At 35.0% G+C, this 25,461-nt stretch overlaps 1 protein-coding gene across 4 annotated transcripts in view; it reads right to left on the bottom strand.

Annotated features, from left to right (window-relative positions):
* Nucleotides 1-25,461, bottom strand: part of TUSC3 (tumor suppressor candidate 3) — a 117,895-nt gene that overhangs the window by 59,213 nt on the left and 33,221 nt on the right. For all 4 annotated transcript variants that reach the window (XR_003533169.1, XM_027676461.1, XM_027676462.1 and 1 more), the window contains exons 2-5: nucleotides 22,254-22,423; nucleotides 12,184-12,301; nucleotides 9,679-9,819; nucleotides 8,977-9,117 (exon numbers count right to left, since the gene is read on the bottom strand). Coding sequence is in view for 3 of the 4 variants with exons in the window: in XM_027676461.1 (XP_027532262.1) it covers nucleotides 8,977-9,117; nucleotides 9,679-9,819; nucleotides 12,184-12,301; nucleotides 22,254-22,423 (570 nt within the window). In the remaining variant the exon portion in view is untranslated. The remainder of the gene's footprint in view (nucleotides 1-8,976; nucleotides 9,118-9,678; nucleotides 9,820-12,183; nucleotides 12,302-22,253; nucleotides 22,424-25,461) is intronic.

Below are 25,461 nucleotides of genomic sequence, written 5' to 3'. Positions count from 1 at the left end.
AGATAAACAGTGGAAGAGTAACCATGACATCAGAGAAAGGCAAAGACCTAAAAAGTGTGTGCAAAACAATTTTAATTATGCTGTTATGATTAAGACTTTTTTCTCTTGTAATAGAAAGGAAAGATACATTTTCATATATGGTTTAATTATAATTCTTCCTTGTAGTGTCAAGATTTTACTTACAATAAGAACAGGTTCTTGGCTTTAAATATAAGGTGTGTTTCATTTTGCCCTTAACAAGATGTGGAATGTAACAGTATATTAATTAATATGGCAGATGAAGGCATAGAGGTAGTGATTATTAGCAAATGGATTATGTTTTAATTAATATTATGCAACAAAATGAAAAGAGTATATAGTGACATTACTGGAAAAGAGTAACAGATAGTTATTTCTAGACTTTGCAGACTGTTTTAGCAGAGAAATTTATACTGCAATTTTGGTGATGAATCACACAATAGATAGCTTATGTGAAAGCACAAAAGTATAGAAACTGAAAATGTGGATAATAAAAGTGAGGTGAAAGATATTTTGAAAGGCAAAAAATTAGGTGAAAAGTTGTAGTGGTTTGAGCCAGGTTTTCCCCCTGAAACTAAGAAAGTGGTAACCCCCAGGGGGTGGTGACCCTTGGGGCTTGACCCAATCAGTGTTCCTGCAAAATATAAACATATCTCTGGAGACCAGAAAAGAAGCAGTGGTACTTGTTGTTAGAAGAAGAGGTGGCCAGGTTGTGGTGAGCCACGAGGAGCTGGGGCTCCGGCCCCTTAGGGGGCTCTGCCCCCCCAGCCCCCGGTTGGGGGACTGCAGGGACTCAGAACTGAACTAAGTGCCTGTGTCTGAGATGCCGAAGGAGTTTTCTCCACTGCGAGTGGGTGACGGAGCAGCAGGGACAGCAGCGTCCGAAGAGCAGTGGCAAAGAGCCAACTGATAAGGACCAGAAGGAGGAACATAAGCCAGTATGCTGCATGGAAGACACAGAGATGTCTGAGGAGAAAGGAAAGCAGAAAGGCAGCACCTGAAAGAGGACTGAGCCAGCAGCAGGAACAGAGTTTCGGGGTAAGAACTAGATAACCCAAACCCCCAAACTCACTGGAGATTCCTCTGAGAGAGAGGAGGATGACTGGACTCACTTGGAAGAGTCTTGGAGTGCAGTATGCACTACAGAGAGGAGCAAGAAGCTCAGACTGTCCTGAGAGCTAAAGCCAGGACGGCCAAAGGAATGTGTGTGGAGGGGGTGACCTTGGGCTTTACCCCCCCCCTCCTTGCTGCAGCTTCAGAGAAGCTGGCAGCCATCTTTGAGTCAGAGCATGGGAGCTCTGTGAAGGGGCTTGGATTCCCCTGAGGATACCAGACTGTCACGAAGACCCCGGTGCTTCGTGATATGACCATGGTGTAGCGGCCGTGTCTGGGGTTACGCAGCCCATGGAAAGACCCCTTGTTTGAAGACGGGGGCCGAGAGAGGCTTGGAAGGCCTCCCTTGTGTGTGCTGGCAGAGAGCCAGCAACTTCTGCCCGGAAGAGGAGAGCCTGCTGCCTAGAGAGAGAGAGCTGCTGCTCAGAGACTGGAAGGGGTCTTTTCTTCTTCTTCTCTCCTGGACTTTTATTTGGAGGGAGAAGAGATTTGGCCCACTGTAAATATTATTGTCATGGTAGAGATAGAAATAGAGTTAAGATTGTATGCAATGTATTATAGTATTTATTTATGTGTATAGTCTTTTGTAAAACACTTAAAGATAACAGATGCATAGAGTACAAAAACTGGGTCTCTGAAGGTGAGTCTTCTATGAAAAATCATTTCTCTAATTCTTAAATTATTGTTTGAAATTTTCATTCTCTAGGGCCAAATCTGGTTCTATAAAGAAAGATTAAAAAGACCCTGGCTCAATTTATATAGTCATATATTTTATAAATGATAAATCTCTCAAATTAATCAAGATCTTTAATGCTTGCCAACACAAATACCATGCCATTGAGACAGTGTAACATCTAACAAAAAAAATATCTAGGAGACACAATAGTGGGGAGAAGAAAATGTCGAGTATTAAGATTATTGAAAAGCAAAGACTTAACAATATGGTTATTTAACTTGAAGGCATCATTCATATTCTTTCAGTTTAGACTGCTAGTGACCAAGGAAACTAATTCAGTACACCCCATACTGGATCTGCGATGATTTCTTTCCATCATGTTCCTTTTTATGGTGTATTTCAAAATTACTTTTTCAGGAGCCAAAAAACATTCTCCCGCTTCTCCCTAGTCCTCTTCCAGTCTTCATCTATTTTAAGTATCCTAAGAACAGAGCACTTCCATCGTATCCCTTAAGTAAGCATTTGGTATGCTACAGATAGCACTTGACATTCAAGTTGATTCTGCTGTGTTCTATATTCTCCAATTACAATCATCTGGGTAAAAAAACCCCCCACAGTGGAAACTATAGATTTCTATTGTATACACACCACTATTTGCAGAACAGATGCACACATCTAAGATACATCGTGCTAATGCCATTCCAAATGGCATAGTTTCCATAGGATCTCATGCCTTGGGATCCTAAAGTTTCCAAAACACCTAGTTCACTCACCATTACTGTGAGTTCATTTTTCCCAGGACAAAACTTTACCAAATTAATTCCTACAAATGATCAACCTGTAACATGTGGTTAATGACTTCATATTTACTCTCATATGCAGAGAAATGGCCACTTTCTGCAGTTTTCTTGGATCTTGTCAAAGTTCAAAGGATGAAAACTGGAGTACAGGAAAAGATTCAAGCCAAGGCACTTATCTCTGAGCACAATGACACTTTTTCATAGCAGAGTCTCTACTTTCTCAGTTCTACAGAGAGGAGTGCTACAGACCTTTCATCCCTCTGCTCCCTTCTTTCTCTTTGTCAGATTCAAAGAACAGCACTAACTGCTGTTAACTAAATGCCACCTGATTTATCAAGGGAGTTCAGGGTTTTTTCAGGGTTCAAACTATTTTAAGAGTTTCCAGATTTAGGTAGCTTACTCTGCATCTAAATGATAAAAGTAAACAGATTAGATCTACATTTTTGACTGGTGTAGCACAGAGAGGGAAAGAACAGTGATTTGCTAGAACATAATATGGTTCCAAGACCAAACGTCCACAGGATGTCTTCAGTGGCAATGAAGTTCCCCCTATTATCAGTCCCAGTTGAGTACACTATATGTGCAGACAGGTCTGCTCAAGGACCTTGTTAACAAATTGCAAGTGGTATTTTCTTGATGGCTTCCAACCTCAGTTTCACTAAGGGGGAAAACGGCTTTGAGTTCACCTGTGGTGCATTTGTGTTTAAACCACAAGGCTACTGCAAAGAGTTGCAAGGTAAGTTAAGCACCAACAGCCCCAGCAGAACGCTGAATTGCTAGCAAGACACAATTTCACAAGTACATCAATAGGAATTTTTAAACTGTTCTTGGTCTTGCAAACTTTGTCAAATGATTTATTTTGGCTTAATATATCCTTTCTCAAAGGCATAAGTTTTGTTTAACACTATCTGCCAGTTCATTAAACAAAATTACTGGAGATTTAAAAAGCCATTTGGAATGCATTTTGAAGAGAAACTTCCTATTAGCAGATACCATACAAAGCCAATAATTAGATTTCTTTTTAAGTTTAGACCCAAGAACATGGAAAACACTTTGTAATGTAAGCAAAACAATGGAACTTTAGATTAATTTATGACTAATTAAATTCAAGTATAGTTTCAAAAAAAAAAAGGGGAAGACATGGACAGCCAGTTCTGCACTTAATTTCTCTATTGTTCTGCATATGTAAGTTTTAACCATCTCACAATTACTGTTTAAACAAATGTAATCCCTCCTATCCAGTTTAGCTTTGCTTTTGTGCTCAATGAAAGCTACTGAGCTATGAGATCTGTACTCAATTTCTACATAACAATCCATCACTTATTAGAATCTCCAATAAGAGACATACAATTCAAGGACAGGGACTACAACACAGAAGCAAAGACAATGGATTTCTGTATCTTTAAATGTGCACCCCTAAAGCATTCAACTATAGGAAGAAAAGGAAATTAATAATCAGCATTTATTGCTTTTCTTTTGAGATGCCTATCTACTCACACAGAGGAACCTGACCTTTTCTATGTCTATCTTTGAATAAAACACATGACTTTTTTTCTCCTTGTTCCCAGTAAGGGGTGAAGAAGCCACTAGTAGCCACAATACCCTTCAAGCTCTCTTAGACCAATAACTAATGATGAATGTATTATGTGGTACAGATACTGTGGAGTGTATAAGCACAAAACATTTCTCATACCCATTAACTGTTCTGAGAACAAGTAAACACACACTTTATCTCCTCATTCAAGTGACCTGACATATTTTGCCCAATATAGTCAGCTCCTAGGGAGCTGCCATTCTAATCTGAGCACAGATTTTTGCCTTCCCAGATTTCACAGGTATATAGGCAAATCTGAAGTATACACATAAAATAAAACTGAAAATTATATGCAGAAAACCACAGTGACAGCCTGGCAAAGTAAGTGCTTTCAAAAGACCCTTACCTGCCCACATTCTAGCCAATAGAACAGATAAACTCTCAGCACAAGTACTGTTGTCTAAAATGAAGCAATTCCTCATTTAAAATGTTAGAAGCTTGCCTAGTTTATACTGTTTGACCTTTTCTTCTGCCTGCTTAAGAAATTAAGAGTCCTGACAAGTGTCCGAATTGCTTCTTGTTATCAGCATAAAAGGACACGATTCTGCAAATATCTGAGGATAGAAGTCCTTCCTCATCTTGGTGTTGGCATGTCAGAGGGAAAAATATCCATAGATGAATAGTAGAATTTGAATTAAAGTCTAAGATAATCTAGGGGATAAGTAATGTATGTGATCTCAAAAGACATCTTTTGGGATATTATGTACTGTGACTCAGTCATTCGGGCTTGTCATTCTAAAAGTCTTCTGGGTGATGTTGCAAATAAAAATGCCTAAGGCATACAAGATACTACCAGAGTGTGCAGTGCTTCAATGAGGGGATGAAACCGCAAATGTTGCCGTTGCACAATCTAATGCTGAGGACAAAACCAATTTAATGGTTTTGTGTGAACTGACATTGCAATTAATGTGAGACGAAAGCTCTGGTCTTGCTTTTGAAAGTCTATCAAAACTAGTACATGCATTCCTAAATATTCTCCTAAAACAGTGCTGGAAATATTGTCTATGAGACACAACACTTCGGTATCAATGGAGTTATTGAATAAAAACTCAGTTAACCTTTCTGGGATCCTCTGTTCTGCTAGTAAAAACAGCAGAGGCGTTTTATGCTGAGAATTTTCTTCTAATTTTTAGCAACAAATTATTCTATTGGGCAGAGAGGCACCATCCATTTTTCATTTACATAAAAAGTATTCAACATTTGGGAAAATAAAAGTTCTTCAAAGTAAACCAAGAAGCTCTAAAAAAGCAAGAAAAAGAAAACTAGAGAGTTCTTTGTTTACAATGACACAGTTTGCAGTCACTGAATCCCAGGATCTTTATGAAAAACTTTCAGTTGAAATTAAAAAATGTTATTTTAAATTTAATGAATTAATGCTAACAAACGCTAGCTACCTAACACTACAACATCTCCAAAAAAACAATCAAAACACAAACGTACAGCTTTTAGAAAAGAGCTTCCACGCTTTCTCAGTTGTTTATCCTCTGAAAAAAAGAACTGCCAATAAGGAACAAGATAATTGCCTATACTTCTGTTAAAAACATGGGCTTCCTGTAGCTTTTATGCATCTTGCCAGGCTTTCTCTGTTTAATTTGCTTTTTAAAGTTCAAAGAGGAAAAAATATTAATGAAGAATATAATTATTTAAAATTAAACATTTATTTCTTATTTATACCCTTCATAAAAAGCATCTTACTAGACACTATCTTCTCCATTTTTCCTTTTAATGAGGTCTTATCAAAAAAGACGCTCTAAATTTTACTGGTAGAAAAAGAAGCATGATCTAAGGGAATCATAACTACATGATAACTTAGAAGGAATATATTAATGACTGTCCATTTTTTTCTATGAATTCTAACATATTTTAGTTATTAACTGAGGTTATCTGTGCAAAAGCCTGGAGCCCTTGTTGATTCCATCAAAAAGAAGTTATAAAATTAACTTGTATGTCTGGGTAAATTTGAATAAAACCAAAAGGATTTCTGGTAACTGTATGATCTTTGACAAAACATCATTTTGCAGACTACAGGGTTTTTAAAACATTGTGAAGTCAGAAGGACAATAACAATTAAAATAGTGAAGCACTGGCTCAATGCCATGATTAATTACTATATACTTTTAGATATAAGAACATTTTCTAAAACATCTTTTCAGTACTATTAATTTTTAAAGTAACCAGAATTTTATAGGAAATAGTATTAGCAACAACAATAAATGGCATTAATGCCATTTTAGTCCCTTGCTTTTTGATACAATCAGCAGGATAGCAATTATTGAATGGCATTAACAGAATTTCTTTAAATATTTGATTCCCTTTGGACATTGAACCTGTCCACAGGAGTGGAATGTGATTATAGGTTTTCCACACTGCAATTTACAGTTACATTCAGATGCAATGTTCAGCTGTCAAGCTGCTGCTAAGGAGAACGGCAAATATTCTAAGAAAGAACTGATGTGTTAGATTTATTAATTAGGAAATTAATTATGTCTTCAACCATTTATTGAATGTAGCTTGTAATAGAATAATTCTATGATTTGAAGAACTCATTTTTAACCTCTGCAAGACAAAAAAAAAAATTCCCCAAAACATTCAAACATAAACTTTTGATCTGAAACTCTGAAATATGAAATTGAAATGAAGCTACTGTCTCCAGAGATACAGTGCATGGTTAAACAAAGGAAATACCAATTATTACATATCTTTATTTGATTTTTGACACAAATATCTATTTTGGTGTGTCAATTATTGTTTTACTCAGGTTATTGCTAAAGATTAGGAGTTCAAAAAATGTTAGACTGATACATATAAAATGTGAGCTTTTTGGTGGTAGTACATCTTTAAAAAGTATTATCATCAAAAAAAACGTGTAATCTAGAAAAAATATATGAAACTGAATATGACAGACTTACTTTGGAAGAGGAATGTCAAAACCCTGTGCTAGAGCTCAGGATACTCCAAATGACATCCTGCAACAAGGAAGACATTCTGCCCGTGGCTCTCTAGAGCAAAAGGAAACATCATTCTACCTGAAATCTAGTCCTACAGGTGGTTTATTTGAAAACTTGTTCTTTATTCCTTCCTTAATGTATGGTGTAGATTAACAAACTGCTTAAAAAATATATGCAAAGTGCACTAGTAGGAAAAGCTATGATACCACATCAGAGAAAAGAGCATTATCAGTAACCACTATTCAAGAGAAATGTCAAATATTAGGAATTTTGAACAAAGAGCTTTGTTTAAGATCTTATTAATAATTAAGACATAAAAATTAATTAATGCTTAACAGGTACTAGGTAACTTTATCTTTGAACTTGTGTAATAACGGCTGCCAAAGGCCCATCAGCTGAAACTATCACAAAAAGAAAGTATCTTTTCATATTGTTGAATCACAGCAGAATAGCAAACCATCAATATGACATAGCTTTGAAAAGGCAAAACTGATTACAGGATACATCAGTAACCTACTTCTAGCAGAGCTAAAATACACAGAACTATAAAATAGCCCAGGTTAAAAGAGACCTCAAAAGACCATCTGGTCCAAGCTTTCATGGGAAAGGGAGCCTAGATTACAAATAAAATATGAATGCTGATGCACAAATAAACTCATATTCCATCTACAATTGTAGCCATGTGCTTTCAAGAAAGGTCAATTCATATTGATTCAAGCTGAGAAAAAATCTTTTAAATGATCAAGGGAATAAATAATGATTTCAATGGCAAAAGAATAAAAGCTTGGTTTATATTGTGCAAAACACATGGACAAAACTTTTACAGGTATTGTTCTCAATTGATAAAACTACTAGTACAGCAGGAAGGAGCTCTATTAAGCAGCAAAATGCTGAACTAGACTTGATAATCCCAGACACTCTTCTAGTGTTGGTAACCATGCTCTTGATGCCATGTCCCTGAAAATTAAGCCTCAGATGCTGGTCCTCAGATTTTTCCTCTGACCACAATGATGCCAGAGTAATGAGTCCTTATTGATACTCCCTAACCATCTTCTACCATCCTTGCATACTATTGCCTATCTAAAACTGAGACAGCTGACTATGCTGCACAGTCCATATTTTCATCCCTCTATTCAGTTATTTGAAAACTGTGATATAACTAAACACAGTGCAACACACTATTAACTAAATTATACCTTAATTCATTATTTATGGTTTTAAGGATTTAGTTGACTAGTATTTCAAACAGACTTGGCTAGATCTAGTCTTTCCTCAGAATTAAGGCTCTAAGATCATCCTATTCTCATTTAGGTTAACTGTAGAATGTTAAGGTCAGTACTACTGAAATCAGTTTTGGATAGAATTCTCCCTTTTTCTTTGTTTCTCAGATATTTTATCATTGTCTTACAAACATATAAAGCCTTTGCTACTTTTCTCAACCTTTCATCACTTGAAAGTGATATTCTGACACCAATATCTACACTAAATCAATTATAACACTATTGATTTTACCAAAAAAGGGCAAGTTGAACCATAGCCATAAACATCAGTAACATTTATTTTTGGAAATATTTTCATATTAAAGTTCAAACAGAAATCTGCAGCTATCAGAGAGTTTGCTAATTTTCAGTGAGTCACTCATAGTAACTGATACTCACTGCTCATGAGAATTAGACCCAAAATCTAGATCATCAATCTTTTTCTGATAGTATCATTTTGAACAATGTATTAATGCAATGGCTTTTAATTTACCATGCAAGTAATGAAGACACATATGCTAGGATAAGAAACTAATAAAAAGCAAATTAGTAAGGAAAATCTGCATACCAGAGCTGCCATGGCCCAACCAGTTTTGTTGTAGATGAACTCTAAATTATTTCTTCGTAGATACAACAAACCACCAACAAGAGATACCAGAAGAGCCAGTGCAATTGTACCAGAATAGTTAGGAGGCCTGAACACTCTAATCTGGAAAAGATAAATGCAAATACAGATTGTAATAAATGCACACATACAGATCATCTTCCATATAGATAAATATGGCGCATCTGAAATCTGGATTCAAAGTCAGAAAGACTAATCCCTAAATATATTTAAATAAGAAAAAATAGTACTTCCCTTAATAAGCACATAATATGAAAAAAACTTCATGTATAATTTTGAACTTTTCAACTCCAAAACATTATTTCTTCAACAGATTTGCAGGCTGTACATGAATTAGAAGCAGCTACATTCAAATCTATTTGTTTTGTACATAGTCTTGCAAAGCACATTTTACTTCTTAACAGTTAATTATCACTGCTTGTTTTCATCCAGAATAAGACTACATAAAATTTAACCAAGTAAGAATGGAATATAATCTGCAAACCGCAGGAGTTACCATAAATACCATGGAATGTTATTTTTTTTATGTGTTCTACAACCTTCACTTGACAAAAAAAAATTGAGGAAAGATGGAATTTGTCATCAATCTGTCTCAGACTACAAAGATACATTTGGTTTCAACTTTTAAAATGTTGAAAGACTTACATGAACATCTGTTCTGTCAGCTATCCATTTAGCTAGCTGCTCGGCTGCAAATCCGATTCTCTGCAGGTCAAATGTGTCAGCTCTCTTGGGTTTACCTTTTGGAGGAAAATGCATGAAAGTCGGAGCAGAGTTCATATTCAACTACAAAGCCAGGAAAAACAGCAGGAAAAAGAATTAGTAACTCTATCCTCAAAATACAACAACACAGTATCCTCAATAATGCAAGCCTAATTAGCACAAAAATATTATTTGCCTCCATACATTACATTTTTAATACATCTTCATGTATAGTCCTCCAAAAGAATGCTCAGAATATTCCCTCCAGTAGATTCTTCAGAATGTTTAATTATTCAGAGTATTTCACCCACAAGCTTTTCTGAGTAAGAGTATCTTATGCTTTAAAGTTTTTGCATGCTGTAAGATCTTTCCTGTAATTGGTAAAACAGAGACCTGCACTCATCTGATCTATTCAAGTATATCAGGGAGACGTTCAAAGGGAGTAAAGCAGCTTGACATTGTTTCCCTTGCCCAGCTCTCATGAATCCAAAGTTAACTAAACTATTCATCCAGCCTTCTGCTGGCTGCAAGACCGACTAACCATGAGTGACTAGTCTTTTTTGAATCCAGAAAGGCCTAGATAACTAGTATTGACTACATAACTTTTCCTAGAAACTCTTAATTCATGTGTTGATGTCACTGGAACCATTCAGAGGATATATGAAAATTCTCAAAGGTGATAAACAAACAGATTTCTGTTTACATTTGCCACTTGAAACTTTGACTTCAACTCTGCTAGGTGGTAGGGGAGAATACAGTTTTACTATATAAAATTCCTCCATATTCACGATATCTCAAAAATAGTGCAAAAAAGCACTTTAGAAAATGAAAATGCAAATAAACAAGATCAGGGGAAATACTTAAAGATGATGCAATATGGAGGTCTTTAAATAAAAAAGGTAGAGTAAGCCTGTTTGTTTCATTCCTGCAAAATGAAATTTAATTTTACATTATCCAAACTTAATCTTTAATCAAGCACAGAACTAAATTTTTCAACAGAAATTACTAACTGTTAAAATGCAAAAAAATAGCCCTCTTCTTTATTGAGCTGTTTTGGAAATAAAAAATATTCCAAGAAAGGCTAAGACAAATGTTGTGAAATAGTTAAATGAAATATAAGATACAGAAACATGTTGAGATGCAGAAACCTTCTGACATTGGATAGACTTTGGGGGCAGTTGGTCTGGAACTACTTTACCATTTCTCTGTAAATACAACAAAAGCTAAAAAATGCAAATCACATTACCTTTGCAGTTTTTTGCTATGGCATCAATATTACGTGACTTGTTTGTACACATCAATGTGTGGTCAGAATTTCCCCCAAATCCACCTTAAAACAGCTATTAGTACAATGTATTCCTAACACCGCATCTCTAAAACCAGCAGGAACCTTACATATTGATGTTTAATTTAATCTGCATGTAAACATGACTTTAAATGCATACCATTCAAAATAAAACCGAATCTGTGCCCTGTTACACAAGGAATAAGTTGAATTGGACTATTCTAACAGGTATTGATTGGCTTAAGGCCAGATCAAACAACATATATTGTATTATTATAATCACATAGGTTAAAATAATACAAATTTTTGTAAAGCAAATCTTTAATTTGTAAAGCAAAATCCTAAGCCACTAATAACCATTCTTTACACAGTACATTCTAATATTTCAACTGGAAGTAAAAATATTTACTAAAAACAGTAATTAAACTTTTTAAATTAAGTATTTTAAAAATAAATATTAATCTTTTCCCCTGAACATTTTAAATCACACACTTCACCAAAAGGTGTTTAAAATATATGGAGAACTTCAAAGCTTTTCACTTCTCTTAATCTGCTTTTTAGCTTCAATCAATGGATAAATATCAAAGAAAATCATGTCAGTATTTAGTATTAATTTTCAAGGGATGCAATTTGCCTTGACTACTCAGTTTAAAGGGAGACAAACCATTCTCCAACAGCTGATTTTACATGCTTCATAGCCAATATATAAAATGTAAACCATCCTCTTCTCTTTTCCCTGAAGAACTTCCAGGCTAATTCAAATATTATTGAAGTTGAAGAATATTGTATCACATAAAAGCAATTAGTTAAGAGCTTTTTACCTCTAAAGAGAACATAAAGGAAATCTTTAAATGCAAGTATTATTTGCAATGTTCTTCATTCTAAAAAATTACATTAACAATTGTTTGGGAAAAAAAATGCACATGTATAATGCAATCTATGAACAAAGATTATAAACTACACTTGGAAAAACCAGAAGTGATTATTGGTAGAATTCGCCTTTGTTAATGTCATAGAAACTGCAGTGTTTTTAACCAGGACGAAACTGTATACAAAACACAGAGGTACACACCTACATACAGAAAATAATTTGTCTTGCATTATTTGGCAAATCAACACGTAGTTCTAATAATTAAAGATGCTTTACAGTGTCCAACATTTACCTGTTGAAAAACATCTGCCCCTTCATCATAATCCACTATTGTGAAAAACAGTTTGTTTGAAAAAGCAGATGAATAGCGCCACGAATTAGCCAGTACTTGATATTCTTCATTAGCTTGCCTGTTAAGGAAAAGAAACAAATGTACATCCACGCAGCATTCACTGGCAAAAAATATGCTATAACCAGCTGCAACAGTTAGATAAATTACATTTTCAGTATCATTCTCAACACCCATAATATCAGTTCAAACATTTCAGCTAGTTATGCAACTCCTTGCTTCAAACTTGTCTTCTCCAAAATTATAAAATGTGTTAAGGTAAACTATACCAGAGACATTCCAAGATGATAATAAGAAAAAATAATGTTTTCCATATTTAAAAGTCTCAGAAAACAGGAGTGGTCTATGCGGCAAGTATAACAAAAATCTGCTAAGAGATCCATGCAAGCAAATGCCCATGTTGCCCTTGATTACAATATCAGGATTTACTTGCTGGAAACAACTACAAATAAGGAATTCTGAAACCAATGGACAAATAACACTGAATTGTGAAAGTAGCAGTCTTCCTAAAACAGCAGAGCCATAAAAAGAGAGCCAAAGAAACTGCTAAGCACTTGGGAAATGATCCTAACCAAATGAACAGTACGCTTGCAAGTAGCATGATAAATTCCAGATTATTTCTCCAAAACTTGTTTTAAAAGTGATAATTTTGTAGAACATATAGGATTAAGTATCAACACCAGAAGGTGATTTGCTACTACTCAAATATGCCAGAAAGCCTCCTCTTGGCTTTACTCACGGGTCTATAATCAGGTCAGATTTTTTTGAGGTTTTGCTTGTTCACCTGTCCACTTTAAATAAAAATTAAAAAACCCAAAACAAACAAACTCCCCAAAAAAACAAAAAAAACCCCACCACAATAAATCTGAAACACAACAAATAAAAAAACAAAAGCCCCCCAAACAAGCAAAAGAACAAACCAAAAAACTTTGCCCTGATTGCACTAAAAGGAAGGGAAAGGGAATTAATTCCAAGAGAATAATCCCAGGATCTTTATCAGCAGTGACATTCTCTAAACACACAAACATAAACCCACAGATTCTTTAATAGGACAAATCAATACCAACAAAAAAATTCAGAGAAAAAAATGAAAGAATGCTTGTAGTACTTCCTGATTGACACAGATTCCTTTGCTAATTTCCATCTTATTATTTAATCACATCTGCTGCAGAGTCCAAACCAGGATTTCACCACTTGGCAACTCGACTTTGCATATAGAAAGATACATAAGTAGTATAAATAAATGTATTCTGCAGCTTTTCTCAAAACAGTGTTTCTAGAAAAACAGTTCTATGTGTTTGATGGTGCAGAACAGTTTATTTAAAAGCTGTAAATTCAAAAATCTGTTTGTTGTAAGAGAAACTCTGCACTAAACATACAGAAAAGAGAGCAAAAAAGGGGAAGAGCATTACAGGACCACAGATATCCCTAGACCTTCACCATTTCTTCATAACTGAGATCAACTTTAGGCATGACATATATTACATACAAACTCCAGCACAGTGGTGTACTATTAAGACACACATTGTACATGAAAAAACTATCACAAAAATCTAAGAGTTAAAATGAAAATTCACGACCTTTTACTCCCACAAAGAATAAATAATACGAAGCACAATAAAACTCAACTTTCAACCTTACTATCTGACTTTGTAAAATTCGCTACTTTACAGCCTTACTCAACAGGCAGTTTGCAATTAAAAAAAAAAAAGTGATGCACTCATTAGTTGGTTATTTCTAGAAACAGATATCACTAAGCAGGCTAACATATTCACTGTCATCCTGAAGAGGGCAGTCAGACAACATCAAAGGAATGCTTTCAAATCTTAAGCAATATCTGTAGTGCACTCTTCTGATAAGCCTGCTATATTAAAGTTGAACCATTTTTATTACAAGAACAAGATAAAAATCACTTCATCTTGATGCCATCATTCTTCTTCATCTACCTTTCACTTGTGATGAAATAGTATTTCTGGGAAATTCAGATACTCCACTTATGCCCCCATTATTTGAGAGGACTCTTGTTCCCACTGATCTCAATGCATTTTGCATCTTCGAACTATTTTGAATTAATACAATAAAGTATAATTTTTCAAAAGGTTGCTTTAGATTTTCTGTAACAGAGTCAAAGCTAAATTTAATCCTCAGACTGAAAATAACAATTCTGTAATACATCTTCATAGCAGCTTGAAGGGTGTGGAGAAGAAAGACTGAAACAAGGAGCAGCAGGAATACAAAGTTAAAGGATTACCACATCCAGAACTGAAGATCATCCTACACTACATAATCTCCAATTGATTCAATGCTGATACAATTACATTAATAACTTTCTGTAGCACAGGTTCATTCCTTTTCAGACTCAATAACAGTAAAAAACACAAGCACTTGACTCAAAAAAATTCAGTCTTCAATTAACAACAGGCAATATCAACTATGTCACTTTTTATCTACCTAGCTCTATAATTAGTTCATACCCATTTTATCAGTTTATTTCTATGAAGCAATGTTAATTATACAAAATTGCTATAATAATTATATGAAATACTATAAAGGCATAAAGCAAAGAACTACATTTGAGTTGAACTCATCAGAAAAATATATTAGCACTGCTCTTGTTTGCTTGACAGGATTTTTTGATATACGGAGAACATCTGAATGCTATTGCTATTATAGTCACCTCTTAAGAACTTCATTATACCAGCAACACAGGAACTAGCAACAACAACAGTAATATTGACCAGCTACCAGAAAATAGTGGCTAGATCAAAGGGAATGCTACTATTAGATTTACTCAGAAAATTCCATATTCTGGAAAGTAAGCTGCTAAGCAATGCTCTATAAAAATTCTTCCATTACGCAAGAGTTGCTCATGAAATATTAAAAGTTTTATTTAAAAAGATTAATTATGTGGGTGTCTATGGCAGTTAATCAGATTTGTATAGCTTGAGCTATATTTAATGAGATTAATTTTATTCTATTAGTCTGACATTTTAGTAAGGAAAACACAAATGGGATATTAGGAAAAGAATAAGAGTGTGGAATTATTTGACAAAGAAAGCAGTAAAGCATTATTTTCTGGCACACTATGGACTGTACAAAATACTTACATATGCACAGTTGGCACAGAATGCACTACCAGGTCACCTACCTGTTCTTATCCATCTGTTTAAAGTAAACTGTGAGCAATGCTACAATTTACTTCCACAACAACTTTTGGCTTTTATTTGGAGACGTGTTTCCAAAACTAAAACAAGGAGTTAAATGCATATTTTGATGTCTTCTCAGTGTCAAGAAGACAAATTCAGAATGCTTATTTGATTTTAATTTTGTTTAGGGTGACTCATAATGTCATCAAGAAAAGCACTGAAAAATCTACAAATGTGTCCAGAAAATTCACCACATATAATAGATTGTATGGACACTAATTGAAAACTACACTTGTTTTGCAAACTAGATATCTATAAAAGGGGAAGGCAAGCTAAAATCCATGCTATTCTATTTTACAGCATCTCATGAAATTTTCAATATTCTACAGATGAAAAGAAGCTATGAGGTCCTATTTTGTAGAAGTTGTGAAGTAAAAAAATAAAGAATTGTGATCACAGGAAGAATAAGGAGTTTCTTGTGATCCAAGTAGATAATTACTGCCTAGTTGAACAGGACTCACCAGTACTTCTATCAAGATCCGGAAGTACATAGGAAAAGCAATTGCTTAACTTTCAACAGCTCCTTCCACATTTCCTATTCCTTCATTGAACAAAAGTTCAAATCATAGTTTCCTCTCACTACATTTAAGAGACCTGTCAACAATTTTTCTCACTACCTGCTCTTGATCAAGTGGCCGAAAAAAAACAAACCAGAAAGACAGAGGATCCTGTTTCTTCCTTCTGATGATGCCTCCTTGACTGTCACAATTCTTTTTGCTGTTGACCTACTCTTGGATCAGCTACTTGAAAACATATCTCTTTTCTGAGATATCTTTTTTAGCAGGGAAACCAACAGAATCCCTCTCTTTTCAGAATTAAAAAATCACCTCCTCTTGGAGGTCTAATTGATAGGGTAGGTGTTAATAAAAGCATGAGGAATCTCTTCTCTCATATATTTTGCTATTTGCTTCTATGCACTGAGTTAACAGCAGAAGGTAGCTACATTCAGAGACCTTTATGAAATACATACTACAACATTAAGCTCAAAACTTAAAAATAGAATCATAGAATCATAGAATAGGTAGGGTTGGAAGAGACCTCCAAGATCATCAAGTCCAACCCCTGATCCAACTCCAATTACTATATCATGGCACTAAGGGCCACGTCCAATCTCTTTTTAAAAACCTCCAGGGATGGTGAATCCACCACCTCTCTGGGTAGGCCGTTCCAATGCCTGATAACCCTCTCTGTAAAGAATTTTTTCCTAACATCTAACCTAAACCTCCCCTGGCAGAGCTTGAGCCTATGTCCCCTTGTCCTATTGTTGGTTGCCCGGGAGAAGAGACCAACCCCCGCCTGGCTATAACCTCCCTTCAGGTAGTTGAAGAGAGTGATGAGGTCGCCTCTAAGCCTTCTCTTCTCCAGACTAAAACTGTATGTTGAATTATAACCATACTTTTAGATAAACCTGTAAGAAGGAATAGTTTAAGCAGTTAACTTTGAGACCATTCTGCAGCAGGCTTTCTTCAGCAACTACAAGCTTGTTCTGAAAGATGCCACTAATAATTTCTGACAGAATTCAATCTTGTCACTCAAACTAAACCAAAGCAGTCTTTAGAAAACATGTGCCACATCTGAAAAATTGAACCATCTCCCCCATATTCTACATATTTTTTTAATATAACTTACATTTATATTTATACACACGTGTATTTATACATACACACAGAAAACTTCAGCTAATGGGAGTAATCACCGCTCCTTTCAATATAACAAAACTTCTGACGCTTTTAAAAATGCAATAGTCTGATCAACATGGATGAAGAAAATTACTGGCTACCCAACTCCTCTGCATTACCAGCCACTTTCATCTTTCTTCTTCATAAATACTCTTTGCACAGTCTTTGCAAAACTGTGTTTTCCAAGAATCTGGAAGCAGGTTTGTTACTTCCACTGTAAAATACTGTTAAACATCATCTAGAACTGAAACAAAACAGTTTTCAGCTAGTGCAGTTTACAAGTTTGTCTTCACAAGTGGTCATCTGCCATTACTATAATCTTTCTCTGTTGCATTTCCCCATTTTTCTCCTGATCATTTATGATGCTAATTCTAGGCTTCAATCTCAATTTGCTATAATTCAAACAGGCTCACCTCTTTAAAGGAAACATTTGGGAATTCACAGGCATAAACAAGCATAGTAGAAAGTATGCAAACCAAAATCTGTTTGTTTCAAGTAGCTTTAAATTCACAGAGAGATGCACTTGTCTAATTTACATATTTTAACCATTATCTTATAACAAACTACTAGCACAGGTCAACAACATATAGACCCTATCCACTGAAACTCAGCATCTTAAGCCTCTGCTCTGATCTTTTCAAGGAACACTAAGAAACACAAAATATGCACAACACAAACACAAACACAACACAAAATATGCACCTTTCTGTGATAGGCTTCAGCTGTTGAGAAAAAGTTCAAGTGACCAGTTTCATTTTTCTGACGCAAATATCCCTTTCTAAATGAAAATACCCCAGAAATGAATTTGCAAAATGAACCAGACAAAGATGTGAACTGTTTGTAGACAAACAAGATGTCTCTGACATACACCTGTACTGAAAGCAGAGATGGTTGCTTCTGCCAGTCAGATGAGAGAAGCAGAGCTTGGAAAGTAAAAGACTTTGCTTATGGAGTTGTCAGATGGTATAGCAACAAACAAAAAAGAATGAGTTAATTATAAGAAGGAAAGATGCAGAGGAGCAGTCAGTATCAGCAGGATAGAGCTAAAGCCCATGTGCAGCTAAAAAATCAAGTGCAGCCTGGGGTCACTAAAGTCTGATTGGTAAAAAGGTGCTGATCACTTAAGAAAATGTGGTGAGAATAAAACAGGGGAGCAGACTGCAAAACGTAGGAAGATGTAAAGCACAGAAGCTGGAAGCGAATTTTCACCCAAAAATGCATTCAAGTCAATCTAGAAGTTACCATTTGCCTGTATGTAATACAAAGTACAGGCTGAGAAACAGTCTCCTCATCTCTGTGAAGATACTATTGTCAGAATGAACGTTCTTTTTTCCTCCTTACATACACAGGTAATTTTTTTCTTTAGTAGTGCGACTGATGTGGGTAACAGAGATACACTATCTAGTTGAGTGAAGACCTGAACACCAAGGGAAAAAGGTAGCTGGCCTTATATTCTGAATCATCACTGTTCAAAGTCAGATTATTTCTGACTGCTCATCCAAACTGATTCATCATCACAATGCGTCAAGGGGCCCTTTAGGATCTGCTTCCAATGTGCAGTTACAGAGTATATGCACTAAGAACAGCAATAACAGGTAAAGTCAATTAAGACTAACCGAGTTTAATTTCCTGGAACTAAAACAGTTTAATCAAACGCATTTCCAAATGTGCATGGAAAAAATCCCCCATCTTAAGCCATTAGAAACACGTTCGACTTCCACTTGAGAGCACATTGGATATCTAATCTGTTATTGTTAATTCATCTCCCAACACCAGCTATGTCATATTGAACTTAAATAGTTGTGTCAACAGAAAAACTGACATTTATGCTACCACTAACACAATTGTGAAGGCATCAGATGGCTTTCAATACACTTTTGGATCAGCATATGGAAACTTGTTTGTTGTTTAAACTTGTTAGATGAAAAATCTTCACTCTAAATTCTGCTTTAGGATAAATACTGAATTTCCTCAAAAAAAATCTAGAGGCATGACTAGAGGCTCTACTAACATGTATACAGAGCTGCTGGTTTTCAGAAGCCTTCATGTGTTAGGACTAGATTGATTCAGACAAGATTGACTGAAAGTTGATTTTTCACATACCAAAGCTTTACCCAAATATCTAGAGTCCCAAGGACTTCTTTGTAAGTGGTATTTTGAAAGTAAGTTGATATGATTTCCATATACTTTCACAAATCATGTGATTTATGTGATTGATGCTATAATGTCTTCCTTGCTGCACAAAGAAAATTACATTCTCTGAGACATATTTGGTCAGCTTTTCACATGCATGTCCTTGATATATGGGTAGGTGAACTCAACCAAGTTCCATTCAAAACCTGGAACTTTTCCAGCATTAAAAAAAGGTAGGAGGTTGCAGGAGGGGAGAATCCTTCCTTCATGCCTTCTAGACAATGTCCAAGTTACAGCACTTCTCAACAATGGACAGGCACGATAGTCCATTGTCCAGTGGAGAACAGAGATCACCAAACTGACTTTGCATTCACTTTGAAGGAATTCCAAAAGTGGCAGTAACCTTTCGAATGCAGGAAGCTACCTCTCCATCTGTGAGGCCACAATCGTTCAAAACACCAGCCAGAACAGTCATACTGATTTTACTATAAGCAGGGGCTCCTCAACTACAAACATTCTAAATATAACCAAATGCAAAATCAGATACACAAAGGATATAGGTTTTTTTTTTAACAAGATAGGACACACATGATCTCTTCTGGCCTCAAATGTGGTCATCTACAATGGCTTGCTCTAATAACCATTAGCTTTCACTGTGCTTCTCCAGAAGAGGACCACATTTCCTACTCTTGGTATTTATCTTTTCATCTTGTTATTTATTGTTCCACCTCTTTTTATTTTTTATGTATAATACTGTGTTTTTCATGCTTAGAATTTGACACAGCTCTATTCAACAGCCACAAACATTCTTTTTCATCTCTTGAAAATACTATGCACATGTTCTTTATTAACTGAACATTTAGAAGAGACAAAACACAGAAATGTCAAATCTAAGCACCAAAAGGAAACAAAAAAACCTTTTTTTTTGTAGATAGGCCTGTGATGCATAAACTAACAAGACTCAGTCTTTAGGGGGAAAAAAGGTTCTAATTCTTGTGACAAAGTTATTCAAAGTCAAAGATTTCAGTCTATGTGCTTTTTTCATTTCTGAAATATGACATTGATTTTTTTTTTGTATGCAATTGCTCTGAAAATATTTTGACAAGTAGCAGTTAACTTAAATCTTGGACAAAAGCATCTTCACAGAACATTACAGATTAAGTTAAAAAAATCTATTTTTCCTTTAGGCAAAGTGGCTAGTGAATAGCTAACAATCAAGTAATGCATGCATTTCAGTTCTCTATATCCTTTCAGTGCTCCTGTCCATTAATTAGGAATTGATTTGAAAATGTCGATTTTCCTGATAACGGTCTTATGTGCAGTATGATCAACCTCACTAAATTCCTTTTATTTCCCATGAACAAGCGGATTGCAACTTCATATTTATTTAAACAAGCCCAACTGAATGTAGTATGCTGATTTTTCCTTCATTTTATGCTTAAAGATTTTCAGTTGCTTCTGTACATAAATGTCTAGTCTGGCCTATTACAAGATAAAATTTACAAGCTCTTTTTCAGTACAGTAAACAATACACAGTTGCAAGCAAACCTAATTTCCTTTAAAAAAAAGCAGTATTTTGTTGTTTTCACATGCCCTACAAAAGACCTGTACATAGCATAGGGAAAGAATTTGCTATGGCCATTATAATGACAAATACAATGACCCTTATAAAGCTGAACTTGGTGCATCTCCTGTAGCTTTATTCACTGGGGAAGAAAATAAGGAATGATTTAAAACAGTATGGTAAACTTTCAACTCCTATTTCCTCTCCTAAAGTTGAACCCTGGCAACACAAAGAAGAAACAACAGCAACCAAAGTGCTGAACTAAAAATTCATTTGACTTAAGAATATTGGAAAGCTTCTATACCTAGTATAGACTAGATATATGAGTTCTCCACAGTTCATATGTGGAGACTGAACTCATGGAAAGGCAATTTATACACTCTCCCTCAAAACTGACCAACAGACTTCAATGACAGAAAATTAATCTATTAAAAAATCCAATAAAACCCATATACAACTACAGATACACAAGTTAAAGTTTCTGTTGTAAATGTCCCATTCCGACACATCAGAAATCTAACAAGCTGCTATGTTTACCAACTCTGTATATAGATTAAATTGCACCTGTTTAAAACCAAGAAATAATATTTCTTAATATACAGCTTGCATATTTCATAGTTCTACAGAGCTTTTTACTGCCTATTTAAACACTGTTTAGAGCTCCCTGCACAATAATCCAATCTATTTCTACACACAATAATTTCTAATGCATATTTTGGCTGAAGAAGGTTTTATTAGCACAGTTTCTGATTCAGTAAGGTAATTAAGTGCATGACTACCTTTCAGTCCCTTGGCCTTATTTGCCTGTCTACCATTAGTAAATTTTAGATTAATTTATTGAGCTAGGAACTTGCACAAAAAGATCTTGAACTTAGAGGAATACCAGAGCCACTCTAATACATATTCTAAATGCAGACACCAGAACATATTAAAGTGCAGTGCCAGAAAGTATTCCACAATAAGCATGTCTTTGTGGAAAAATGTGCTTGCATGTAAGAACTGTCCAAAGCTGTGAAATCACAGGGTAAGTCACATCTGCATCAGAGCCTTCAACATCTCTTACTGAAGACATCAGTGAAGTGCCATTATTATATGGTAATGAACCACTTCTGTCACACAACGTCTTTGGAAAGATCATGGTCAACTATAACAAAATAAAGTTGATTTCTTAAAGAGAAAGTCTTCCTTAGTTGTGTACATTTTATTCAACTGTAATTCAAAAAAAGAAACAAAAACTTGGCAGAATCCTAAAATTTGACATCTAGATTAAATGACAGTTGAAAAGATACTGTAACAAGCACATGAGCCTGTTGAATAGTGTGCATCTATCCCATGCAAAGAACAACCCTACTCAGTGTATTGCACATTGATTCAAGTGTTCACTTGAAGGCTGGTGAGGAAGATGAGAAAGTTCAGTAAGCTATAAATTACCTGCAAACAGAGCACTGTCGCTGTGGCTGAAGAGCAGTGAACATCACTATCACAGAGTAATTACGAGGTGGAGCCTTCACAAACCTTCGGAATTTGTCTCCATTCATGCGGATGACTGAACGCCTTGAGCTCCACTCCATCAGCTGTTCCACTTTCTCAGCCAAAAGATTCTGTAATTGAGGACAAGGATGAGGAATGTTTAAGCTTAAAGTTTAAGTGCTTTGTACCTATATTCTGCCTTTTCACCCTCAGAGCTTATATAGACTTAAGCCACAGGTTATATAGTTATATGGTTATAGGCATAGGTTATACATATATAGCAAAAGTTAGCTTATAGCACAATTTAGTCTTTCATGTAGACAGGGAAATTTTAAGTATTTAAAAAAATAACTCAGTGTGGTCTTAAACAAAAAGGATCCACAAAATGAAATCAAACAGGCTGCTACCAAAGGCAAAGGAGTAGAGTAAGGTTGACTGTCTTAATACAAGTTGCCAGTGCAGCAATCATTTAACTTCCACTTAAAAAAATTGAAGCTTTAGAAAATGTAGCATTGTGTTATATTTATTCTATTTAGTAAAAATGAGAGTAAGATATTATCAGTTACTCAAGTATAAAGATGAAAGAAAATTGTACCTACAGAGAGAGAAATAGTTACTATATTCAGAATTTCCTACAAATATGTATCTTATTGAATTTAAATTAATACAAGTTTCATATTTTGCTACAGACAGGACTGCACTGTCATATAAACCCAGCTAGGTAAATTCTGTTATGAGATCAACATTTTGAGCTGCTTTCAAGATTAAGGACCCCAAAATATTTTGACTGAACTACCATTGTATAAGAAAAAAAATCCCTGCCTGTGTGTTGCTTTTCTTTTGCTTGAAAGCATTCCATGACATGAATGATTTAAAGGAAGCTATGAGAAATATTAGAAGACAGTCTTCTTTATCAAAGTATTTCTATGAAAATCTATTTAGAATTTCTTTTTTAATAAAGTAAGCCTGATGTCACACATGCTCAGCAGAAATTGTTTCGTTTCCTAAATTACCCAGGTTCAGTGAAGTCGCAATGACCGTACTCTAGGTGGATTGCTACATACATTGTATCAGGATCAATGTATCAACCTATCTTGTTTTATATCCCTCTGTTCCCTATTCACAGACCCTGCGGAGGCTGCCTATATCAAATAAGAATTCAAAAAAGCGTGGAGAAAACTGGAATATTACAAGTCAGAAGCTGAGCACTGAAAGAAAGTGGGAAGGACAGAGAGGGGGCAGACAGACAGAAAGTGAAGAAGGGGCACTAAACAAAAGGGAAACTAAGTTCAGAAAATTTGAAGATGTCAGATCTCTGTTAAAATACACAAATTAGTGAAGGGGTTTATGAACTGATGAGGCTCCACTGTGGAGGGGAAGAATAAACTAGCTTAAAAAACATATTGAAATGGGGACACTGAGAAAAGAGAATACAGTGAGAGGCAAGGCAAGGATAAAACTCAAATACTGTGTAAGAAAAACTGAGAAAGCAGACAAGGTGGTTTTTCTAGGACTTTCTTTAAAAAAAGGAATGAAATAGAAAAATTAGGTCATCTAGTAACATTTTGACAAATCAGTAATGCTATAAATAAGAGTAGAGATAGATATATGAGGGGAAGGAAGGAGTGAACTCCAAGGATCAAGAAAAATTACATTTTGCCTGTAAGAACTTCCATCTTAAAAATTATCAGAGCTCCTTAGGCACAGGTCATCAGAAGGCTTGAGTCCAAAAGTTTTGAACAGTGTAAATGATGAACAGTTCTGAGAGCTGCATTTACTTGACGTTATAAAGCCTTGAAAAAAAATCCTTTAGGGTTTCATTCCTTTTCTCACAATTAAGCTGATATTTGTTATCTCAAATGTGAAAGAGGATTACAACTCTGTTTATATAAATGAATCAATTAATACCATAATTTTTCTTCTGCTAAAAGACATTTGTAAGGTTTCCTTGAATTAGCAGTGTCTGAATTAAATCTTTGGTCATTTCAAAGTTCTGCATCAGGTACTGCAGCTGGTAATGTGCAATAAAACATAAGGAGCTAAAAGGATGTGAACTAGTATATCCAAAAGCTTTAATAACTGCAGCAAAAAGATAAACCAAAGAGAATTAATAAAAAGACACGACTTCTATATTAGCACAGGAATGATGAACAATAACCTACTTGGTACAGAAAACCAAAGACTTTTCAGAACAGGCCTTATTAAGAGGAAAGAAACCCATGAAATAGCATTAAAGGTATGAAAGAAAAAGCATGATCTTGACAGAAAAAAACCCAAAACAAAACAGGAGAGGAAAAAATCCAGTTCTATTAGTGCTACACAATTTGTTTCTTTAAAAGAAACAGTTAAATTGGAAGACTCAGAGAATTCCCAAACCAAGTTTTACTTGGAAGCTTGTTGCCAATAAAAAAATTGCCTTGATTCTTTCAGATCCAACCATGTGCAATGTCACCTTTACAGAGCTCTTATGCAATATTCTGAAGTTCACCATAATGTTCTCAAACACTTGTATCTTTTGTTGTTGTTTTTTTTCCTAAATGCACTAGGTAAAAAGGTAGTAACCAAACTAACCTGTTTACTATACTAGGTAATCAAGCTAGTGCTTCAGGAATGTAGTCATTAGGTGCAATTTACATACTTCCTTCATTGCATTCTGAAGCAATCTACTCTTTTCAAATAGAAAGTTATTGAATAGATTGCAGATAATTGCTTACATCATAAAACATTCTGCTATAGGCTACACTTTTCTTAGGTAACTGACCGCACTTCAATATCCTACCGATTTTTTCATACGCTTTATTCCAGAAAGACTTCTTTTGCAGAGTAATTGATAGAAGAGAACTTGGAAGTGATAGCTCTAGAATTCACAGTGAAGTCTTTCTGATTTGTAACTCTTCAGAGAGAGATGAAGGCCTGATATTGTTTTTGTCATTTACAAAATATTTTCACAATATATGCTGCTAAGTTAGCAACTTTTTCCTCATTTCATTTAATAATGAAATCTAAGAAATAAATCTACTCTTAGATAAGTTTCTATTTTAGCCATGCATTTGATTTTCAAGTTCAGTATCTGTCTTAAGGAAATATGGCACATTTCAAAATTCCAACTGGGTACTTTAGCTTTGGATCAAAAAGGCACCTACTTTTAAGACATTACACTCAGAAAATT

Source organism: Neopelma chrysocephalum, unplaced genomic scaffold (assembly GCF_003984885.1).
Source record: "Neopelma chrysocephalum unplaced genomic scaffold, ASM398488v2 Primary Assembly neopelma1_42, whole genome shotgun sequence".
Lineage (NCBI taxonomy): Eukaryota > Metazoa > Chordata > Aves > Passeriformes > Pipridae > Neopelma > Neopelma chrysocephalum.
Note: the sequence above shows the minus strand (reverse complement) of the source record. Positions and strands in the feature narration are given on the sequence as shown.